Here is a 10,507-nt window from a genome sequence, read left to right on the forward strand (position 1 = left end):
TCATAACTACTAAAGTGTAAATAATACTCTTTGGATTCAACAAATTAGTTTTCATTTTCATAATAAGCACTCAAAACAAATACGACTTCAATATTTTTTTATTATTATCTTCTAACTTTTGTACTTGAGAATTATCAAACTGATATATAATTTTGCTTCTACTAGTTAGTACTCTATAAAAATTTAACTAGAAGACATATTTTTTTCCCAAAAAGTGTTACTTCTTTTAGTTATATGTCATCTCTAATAAAAGTCCTTTTTTTCTTTTCTAGTTTTAAATTCCTTCTTAATAAATGTCTTTTTTCTCCTACCATTTTGAGCGATTTTCTAAGCCACAGGTATAGGTTTTAGCAATGCAATTAGGATATCTTTCTATCAATGTTTTATACTCATAAATGCAATTAGATTGAACCTCAGATCAAATATTAGGGACCATTACATACAATGACTAAAATAGTGAGACAAACTGCATTTATACAAATATTCAGGGACCAAAAGGTTAATATTTATTCCGAATAGAAACCTTTTTCAGTAGAAGATTCTTTTTTATCGGCGTCCAAAAAATCCGAAATTCCGGCATCCAGTTCCGTCAAATTTCATTCAATGAAGTCAGAATCCCCCGTCGTTGATAGAACCTCCGTCACCTTGAGGCTACAGCCCCCGCCTCCGCAATCTCAGCCGTCCAAAATCATTTTGGCTGACCTCAACGTTGATCCTCCTGATTCCGACGGCAATGATTATGTACCCGTCGCTGCTGTGTCTCCTACAAGTTTCTCCAGGTTCTACTTGAGACTTTTCTGTTTTCTTCTGTCTATCGTTCTTTCAAAATTCTTATGAAAATAAATTGAAGAAAAGCTGAGAAAAGAGATAAGAGACTTGAACTGTTCAGAGCTTTCTGCTTCTTCTTTTTTGAGGTAAACTATAGTCTAGTTTGTATATCATATAAGGTAGTTTCAGATTTTAATCTTTTCAAAGAGGACTAGGCTTGATTCTACATTTCCACTGTACTAGTACACTACTGGCTTGGGATATTCTGTATGAATTTGGAAGTCCTAGTATAAATTACTTGCAACTTTTTGCAGTTGAAATTACTAAAATAGTATAAAAAAGATCATATTCAAAGTAAAAGCTCTTTGATTCACCAAATAATAAGTGTGTCATTCCTTTGGGTTGGAAGTAGTGGTAAGTGAAGATGGCCCTACTTTGTACTATTGTTAGGATATGTTATTAAAATTTCAGCTGGCAGCCATGTAAAGGAGTCCTTATACCGGCAGAGGTAATTGACCTCGACCATGATGCTTTATGTTGCTTTTCTCTTTAGCTCTATTAGGTTGACATTATTGTTGGGATAATTTATTTTATGACTTTTAAACAGGTTCTAATATATTTGCAGGGTAATAGCTGATGAAATATTTCAGGATAAGTTGAAAAAAGACATAGAGGTTGCAGACACAGAAGGTAAACAATTGAAAAAAATGGGAAAATGCCGTTCAAGAATGGGTAAGTTAGATTGTCCTCCTGACTGTAGTGGAGCTGATGCAGAGCCTGATCATAATGTTCAAGGTGTACCTTCGTCTCGGGAAGAAAAAGTTAGCAGCCTTAAAACTGTAAGTTGTATTTTGAGCCATTTATCTTTACTGTATTGATAGCTGGACAAGCTTGATAGGCGATTGTGCCAGTAAAATCGTCTTCCTACCTTTTCCGATAAATAAGGGTAATTGTGCTTGTAAAATCATCTTATTTTAATTTAAGAGAAAAGAGAACACCTTCTTGGTGCAGTTGTTTAAACTTTGCCATGATTAATCTACTTTGTTTGTAGGGCTTGATACACGTTGCACGAAAAATGCCAAAGAACGCACATTCTCATTTTGTACTTGGCTTGATGTATCAAAGGATGGGTCAGCCTCAAAAGGTAGCTTTTGGATTGCGCTGTTCTTTCTGTGGGTCAGTTTTCATTTTCTCTTGCACTGAACAGCTCATTCTAGGCAATTCTGGCATATGAGAAAGCGGAAGAAATTTTAGTTCGCCCTGAGGAAGAAATAGATCGGCCAGAGTTGCTTTCATTAGTCCAGGTTCATCGTGCACAGGTATGACTGAACTTACAGTGAAAGAAATTGCACGTCAACATTTCTCTATTAGTTTTTTCTTTAAAAATTAATCGAGTAATTACTGCTACTCATATATTTTTCACATCTCTTCCACCATGCAGTGTATTCTGCTTGGAACGTTGGAAGATTGCAGTTCAGATGAGGAATTAGACCCTGAAGAGCTTGAAAATATTCTAGCTAAACTTAAGGAGGCTGTGAAATCTGATGTTACGCAGGTGTCTATTTGGAATGCTCTTGGCATAATACTTCTTAGAACTGGTCGTTTGCAGGTGCAGCCGCGTTAATTTTGTTCTTACTCATTGACGTACTTGGAACTTTCTCTGATTATCTTTTGACACTTATGGTTTCTGTTGAGTGCTATATCAGTTTTCTCAACTTTGTTGGACATATCCCCAGACAACCTGGATTGCCTTGGTAATCTTGGAATTGCTTGTCTCCGGAGGTATAAAGGGACATTCCTTTTTACTGGTTTTAGGCTACTTACTGTATTATTGAAAGTATATATTAATGTCATCATTCCAATATTCTCTTGCGTTTTGATTAAATTAGAGTAATGAAAAAAGGGATTGACATAGAAGCTAAAAGCAAATTGGAGAGGTAGAGAGGATGTTGTATTTTATGTTTTGAAAAGAGCAAAGACACAAAATATCCTATTTGTTGAATGATATTTCTACTAATGTTGCAACTGAAAAGGAAAAAAAATCTAGGAGAACTTATATCTTAAACACTTGTAGGGAGATTAGTTTGTTTTTGGGCTGAAAAACTATTGATGCATCATTCTACAGCATATGGACTTCGTGATTAGTTCGAATTGAGTGTCTTATTGGGAATGACTCACTTACAAGTTACAATCCTCTTTTTTCGTGGAAATTTTTTATTATACTGTTCGATTCTACTGAGGTGTAAATCTTCTTGGTTATAATGCCTAAGCTGTCCAACCTGGTAATGGGGCTCTTAGGTGCTGACTCCGATCGCATCATTGGCAAAAACCATGCAATAGCTTCAGTTAGAGCAGAGCTCAAGATGGGATAGATGAAAATGTCAGAAGCTTACCGCTCAAAAAACAAAGTATACTGACCTTAGATTTCTAAAAAGTATAATGTCTTCTGATGGCATTATCGTCGTTCCATTAAAAGAGAAGTATTTATCTTTTAGCCAGGGAGACCATTTTGTGGAAGTAATCTACTTATTCCACCATTATGGGAGAACCTTGAGGGATCCCTGACTCAACCACTTCCTAATAATCTATTATGGGAGAACCTCGAGGGATCCCTGACTCAACCACTTCCTAATAATCTTCCTTCATAGCAAATCCTATGAGCTTACACAATCAGCGAAATTAGATCTTGCAAATGGTGAAAACAGTTACCCATTTTAGGCTGTCACCATTCTTGAGAATCAGCTTAACCAATCATGGACTTGAGTGGGATTTTAGGACTCCGGGAAAGGTTGATCAAATACTTCGTTCAATATAGCTTCTACCACTGATTACATTGTCTTTATCGCACTCATTGGCTGCAAGCTTCTATGCTTTTATTGGCTGCCATACGCTGGTATTTGGATCTAATGCATATTCTATTTTCTGATTCTCTGTCTGTCTTTTTCTTTTCTTGTTTTTTCTTAGACTAGTATCTATGAACGTGCGTTGCACGTTAATAATGACACGTGATGCTTTAAACATTTATTTATATGAAGGAACAATAAAATTTAATTAATGAGAGAAATTTTATGCATAATAAAACAACAATCATCTAAATGCCGAAAATATTATTACATTAGCATAATACATGAATTTAAAATAAAAGGACATTATCAAAACTTACACAAACGATCAATTTTGTCAAGTTAGTTAGATAATTATATATTATAGTTTAAAAGTATTTAATGTGATGGTATCTTAACGAACACTTCTTTGTGGACAATATTTTTTTGTGTATGTTTCCTCCTAATGTGTTGGTTGCTCTGCCTTAACCAGAATTCTTGTTGTCGATCTTGATATCCCTTTTGAAAGTGCAACATACAGTTGTTCGTGCAAGAAAATATATTGCGTTAAATATAGTCCAATTTGACCTATAAATTATTCAACATACAGTTAACCTATATACAATGGAAGATCAATTTTAACTTAGTCTATTATATATACAGCGACAATAACATACGTAAGAAATAAAAAACTTGACAACAAACATGTATGGTAGAAGACCATTTGGTATTAAAGTATTTAAGTATTCTTCTTTGTAGTAATTATTGGTATCATTTTCTGCTGAGTCAAAAACTGAAAAATATTTTGTTTTTACTATAAAATTTTGCAATCAACCTTTTATTTAGTTGATCAACATATTCATTTCTGCTAGCTAAGATATCTTTTTTAATTCTATCATGCGATTTGCACAAAATCTAATGATAGCGATATTTCTCTTATTAAATGCACCACTATGACCATTGAGATTGATAACCAAGTGTTTAGGAAGAACCATACCATATTTTATTGGATGCTCTTCTTCGTTTCCGACACGAAGCAAGAAGACACTGAATACTGGATATGTTCTTACTTTATATTTCTTGTCAGTTAAATCTTTTTCGTTTGAGGCCAGAAGTATAACTTTGGCAAGCTAGCTTTTAAAGTCTCGACTTTTGTTGATTTTGGAACTACTGGTACTACTTGACAGAAATCACCTCCCAAACCATTAATTTTTCACCAAACGGTTCATTAATATCCAATATATCTCTAGACCTCCGGGGCAATTATTTCGATCATTTGACACTTAGCCATAAGTGGTTCATCCCATATTATCGATTTTACTTTCCTTATAAATTTAGCACAATTGCTTTGCTTTGATATATTTGTGATGGTTATTTAAGTTGTTTGAAGAGGTATATCAAATCTAAAGTGGGTGGCCTCACAATAAAATCGTTGTTGGTACACCACTTGCCATTATTGCTAACAGTGTCATGCCTCTTGATATGATATTTGCAAGTAATTCATGACATTGAAATATTATTTCGATTCCGCCGGAGGTATCTACAAAGAATAATCTTGTTATACCAGAGTCGACTCTTTATAATATAGTCTTGAAAGCTTGTTCTTGTTTAGGATTTAGCTTTGATTGTGCTTCCTCAGACACTTGTATTGCATTTTGATTCTTAATAATATTCTAACCTTTTTACTTTGTGTTTTAACGCTCTTTTTATGGAATAAATTTATATATCCTAAGATTTTTTTTTAACTTGAATAAGAATTTTACTCATATGATGAATTTAAGAAATAATTGAATTGGATTCTTTTGCTAAATAATTAATTAAAAGATATAATTATTTGGTTTTAACATAAAAAATAATTTATTCTATGTTGATTCAGATCTTAATATTAGTTCATCTCTTATTTTGAATATTTAATCTTAATTATAATTTTATCCACCATAAATTTTATTTTCAATGAGTAAAAGATTGATATGACATTTCACTTTTAGATCTTTATGTTTATAGAATCATTAGTGGTATTGACTCTTACCAACCTTTGTTTTTCTCTTTCTCACACATTTATATTCTTAAATATTTTCTTATTTATTTTTTAATACTACACGAAAAATTAATTGAAACATATTATTTGAGTAGAAAAATAGTTCAAATATAAAATAAAATATATTATCGTGGGGGTATTTTTTTTCTCAATTTCAACTCTTTATGCAGTCTATTTAACATTACTTTTATTTTTTCTTCGTATTGGACATTATGTAGTGGTAATGTATTGCCAATACGAAGGATTCTTATGAAATTAATTTTATTAACTTTCCTACATATTTTTAATGAGAATTTAATAGACAATTTTATTAATTTAAAATCTTAAATATAAAAAATTAGCATAGAAGGTATTATAGTCCAAAAAATAGGTTATTGCAGTTATGTCCTTTCCCTATGAGTTCTTCCGTTTAATATTTTAGGGATATTTTGATATATTAATATTGTATTTATAATTTTATAATAATGTAGGGATTCATTTTTTCTAAATGGATTTGGACAATATAATACATTCTCAAATTAAATTAGTAATAGGACATTTTAATATGTTTTCAAATTAAATTAGTAATAGGAATTTTTAAGAAGTATATCCTAAAAGTAATAGGATTACATGACAAAAGATATTTACTTGTTCAATTTTATATGAATTAAATAACGATAAGTCCTTTTGCATTTAATTTGAAGCTAGCGTGAGTAGTAACCTAAAACTAATAGGATTATAAGGCTAATATCTAGAATTCCGGTTATGTCCTTTTATTATGAATTATTATGCTTAATATTATAAGGTTATTTTTGTAAACCGACATTGTATTCATGCTTTTATAATAATATAACTTGATTGCAGATAGAAGTTGCAAGTATTAATTAGGTTGGGGGGTGGGGGGGTTCTGCTGCTGTTTAACAGCTTTATTAGATATGCTAACTGATTAATATTTCATCAGGCACATCTTCCTATATTGTTCACTTGAGCTACTTTCTTTCCTGAATTGAATCAATTTAACAATGTCTTTCCAGTGGGAATTTAGAGCTTTCAGAAAAGTGCTTCCAAGATCTGCTTCTAAAAGATCAGAACCATCCTACTGCTTTAATCAATTATGCCGCCCTTCTCTTATATAAATTTGGTTCAGTAGTTGCAGGTAAAAGGATTTTATCTGTTTCATAATTTATATCCTTAGGCTATCAGATTTATGTTTACGGATTCACTGCAAAAAGTATTATTATTGTGCTCATTAGCATGTGTTCTACATGATGTAAAAATTTAAAAGAATAAGGAAACAAAGAGTAAAGAGTAAGCGTTGGCTGTTAGTTTCAGGTGCGGGGGCAAATGCTCTTGATGGAACTTCTGCAGATCAAGTCATTGCAGCCAATGTGGCCAAAGAATGTTTACTAGCAGCTTTAAATATGTGAAAAATATATATATAGATGTGCTTCATCCGCTTCATCTTCACAAAAAACTAGTCAAAACAATCTATTATACGCTACTTAGAAGCTCAAGTAACTTGAGTCAAAAAGAATAAAGTTTTCTACATGGAGTAACAAAAAGGATGACTAACCTTCAATTTGAAGTTTTGAACTTTGATCTTGCTGCAATGAAGGAGAATAGAATTCTCTTTGTATTTGTAAAAAAAAATTGAATATTCGCTGGTTTTGGGAGATATTAGCAGACTAGCGGACAAGATAAAGAAGTGGGAAAGACCATGAATTGGGGCTTCAATCAATAAAAAAGGTATTGACTTTTAAATTTAATACATTTCAGTTCCCTTTTAAAACTTTTGAGTAATTACCATGCTGAATTTTGAAAATTTGGGTATTATATGAAGGACTTATTCAATAAATTTTGTTTTTATTTGAAAAAATCTCTAGGCTTACGCCTCACTAAAACAACTCGCCTCAAACGCCCGGGCTTACGCCCCGAACCCCCGGGCGTACGCCCCGAATTGCTGAGGGTACGCCTCTTGAGATTTTCGCCCCACACCATCGCCCCGGGGCGTTTTTGGTGCGCCTCGCCCTAGGGCTCGCCCCGAAAACGCCTTTCAAAACACTGGTAAATATTTGAAAGAATAAGAAAACAGAGAGTAAAGAGTAAGCATTTGGCTGTTAGTTTCAGGTGCGGGGGCAAATGCTCTTGATAGAACAACTGCAGATCAAGTCATTGCAGCCAATGTGGCCAGAGAATGTTTACTAGCAGCTTTAAAAGCGGACTCAAAAGCTGCTCACACTTGGACAAATCTAGCTAATGCTTATTACTTGATGGGTGATCATAGGAGCTCTGCCAAATGCTTGGAAAAGGTGCTTCTTTTCTTTTCCTTTTTTGGATAAGGAAGGCTACAAACAGCTCGAAACCTCCTTTTATCTGTTGTTACAAGATATTGGTTCCTAGACTTCTTAAATAGATGCACTAATGTTGTCCTTGTATAAGTAATTTAACTTCTTTTTTTTGCTATAATGCGTAGGCAGGAAAAATCGAGCCTAATTGCTTAGCAACAAGATATGCGGTTGGAGTTCACCGCATCAGGGATGCAGAGAGGTCCCAGAATCCCAATGAGCAGCTCTCATGGGCTGGGAATGAAATGGCCTCGATACTAAGAGAAGGAGATTCTACTTCAATAGAGTCTCCAATAGCATGGGCTGGTCTTGCCATGGTCCACAGGGCCCAACACGAAATTGTGGCAGGATTTGAAATAGAGCATAATGAATTGGTGGAAGTCAAGGAGCATGCAATCTACAGTCTAAAGCAAGTAGGCGTTAAATTTTTATATTTCTAACTGATACTTATTGCTTAGTTTGGTAAATTCAGATTCCGGTAGGGGATAGGTTATTTATTGGTTGATTATATGATAAGGTGATCTATATATATTTCCTCTGTGGTGCAACTGGTAACAGACCAGGTTGCTTAGGAGTTTGAACTGCTTGAACTTTTTTTTTTTTTTTTTACAGTGAAAGGAACTTAGTTTTTTACTCTTTCTTGCCTGACTTTATTGCATTAAAGCTATTCTACTACCTTACATCTGCTTCCTGACTTTTGATTTTCATTATTTTCTGTTACACTCTTGAAAGATGAAGTTTGGACTGAGGACTTGATTTCATATTTCTGATTTTTCAAATGACAGGCAATAGCTGAAGATCCTGCCGATGCTGTTCAATGGCATCAACTTGGCCTTCATAGTCTTTGTTCCCAACAATTTAGGACGTCTCAAAAGTACCTCAAGGCTGCAGTTGCACGTCGTAAGGACTGCACGTATGCCTGGTCAAATCTTGGTAAATGCATTTTACTCAATGTCATCCACATCTCTTTTCCACCTCTTTTCTTTCCCAGTTTTAGTTATCGTGAATATAGCCTTCATATCTTCTGAAAAGAAATTGCACTCTAGGTATTTCACTGCAACTGTCCGAGGAGTCTTCTCCAGCTGAAGAGGTTTATATACAGGCCTTGTCACTAGCTACATCAAAACAAGCGCACACAATATTTTCAAACCTTGGGAACCTCTATCGGCAGATAAAACAGTATGAACGTGCAAAGGCAATGTTCACCAAATCACTTGAACTGCAGCCTGGGTATGCACCAGCTTTAAACAATTTAGGTCTTGTATGTGTTGCTGAAGGAAAATGGGAAGAAGCCAAGAACTGTTTCAACAAGGCGATCCAGGCAGATCCACTGCTTGATGCTGCTAAATCCAACATGTATAAAGCTTCTAGCATGTTCAAGATGCATACCAGCATGTCATGATGTCTCTGATTCATTGTATGATAATTTGCCCCCCTGTAATTATTTTGTACTGGGAATTATCAGCCAAAAGAAAAGGGAAAGAAAAAGAGGAGTAGAGAATTGCAGATTTTGAGATTTAGATATCTCAGCTTTTTGGACTTCAGTTTGGATAACTTAGCTCCTTCTGCAGTGTTAGCAAAGTAGAGGTTTCTTTCTTTAAACTTATGTCTCCAGCTATTTCATTTCCACATGACTGTACCTCCTGCGATAGGTGTGACTAGCGCACCAGCGGTGGTCTCTGTTGAATTTAAAATTAATAGGGAAATTGAAATTTTAGTCCCAGGAATCCTTGTTGAGGTTGATACAGGCACTTGTAAATAATTTAAATTGCCTTTCACATTGTGGTCATGTCTAATATTCTGTTTTAAGTTATCACGCTGGATTGTGGTAAACCTGGATTTTTTACTCTTCCTGAGAGGAGATTGAGTCCTATGTAAGAGCATTTACATACATATATACTTCTAAATTCCCCAAAGATATCAAATATGGCTATAATTATCCTGAGCTGATGCTTCGAAAGCGACCAGTTTTTCTCCATTCACTTTCTTCAGAGTGGATACTGATGGCTGGTTGTCAGTCTTGGGATTATCCCTTCAATTTTTGTGGCTTGCAATTTTCAAAAGTTGTTGACACCTCTGCAGTTTTTTTCCTCTTCACACTTTCTGCTCATGCTATTTTTTAACTATGGCTGCCATTAATACCACTACATATCATAATTTTACCAGGGAACTCAATTAAAATTCTATGTTGACTGAAAACAGTGTCTAGGGCATCATAAAACTCTATATAAACTTTTTACATTGGGACTATTCAGGAGGCTGTAATTTTAGATTGAGAAAAATAAGGAAAATCCCCTCAAAGCACAGTTGGGGATCATTCCTAATGAAACTCTTTATAATGACCCTGCAACAGGTATTTGCTGTCATGACCCAAAGTTAATTAAGGTCACATGGGAGGCGCGTGCTTACCCTCATCTCGAGTGTACATAAGAGTTTTTCAAAAGTTTGATAAATATTTTTTAACTCGTCTCTCTCTCTCTCTCTCTCTCTCTCTCTCTCTCTCTCTCTCTCTCTCTCTCTCTCTCTCTCTCTCTCTCTCTCTCTCTCTCTCTCTC

General features: G+C 34.4%; 1 protein-coding gene across 1 annotated transcript; it reads left to right on the top strand.

The window, feature by feature from the left end:
- Positions 1-449: 449 nt before the first annotated feature.
- On the top strand, positions 450-9,697 carry LOC107777220 (uncharacterized). The gene is made up of 11 exons (XM_075243902.1): positions 450-779; positions 1,394-1,607; positions 1,820-1,912; positions 1,986-2,087; positions 2,210-2,379; positions 2,464-2,550; positions 6,642-6,763; positions 7,735-7,916; positions 8,081-8,365; positions 8,738-8,885; positions 8,999-9,697. The coding sequence occupies exons 1-11, from the start codon at positions 604-606 to the stop codon at positions 9,352-9,354; spliced, it is 1,935 nt and encodes a 644-aa protein (XP_075100003.1). The 5' UTR covers positions 450-603; the 3' UTR covers positions 9,355-9,697.
- The last annotated feature ends 810 nt before the right edge of the window (positions 9,698-10,507 follow it).

Source organism: Nicotiana tabacum, chromosome 22 (assembly GCF_000715075.1).
Source record: "Nicotiana tabacum cultivar K326 chromosome 22, ASM71507v2, whole genome shotgun sequence".
NCBI classification, from domain to species: Eukaryota; Viridiplantae; Streptophyta; class Magnoliopsida; order Solanales; family Solanaceae; genus Nicotiana; species Nicotiana tabacum.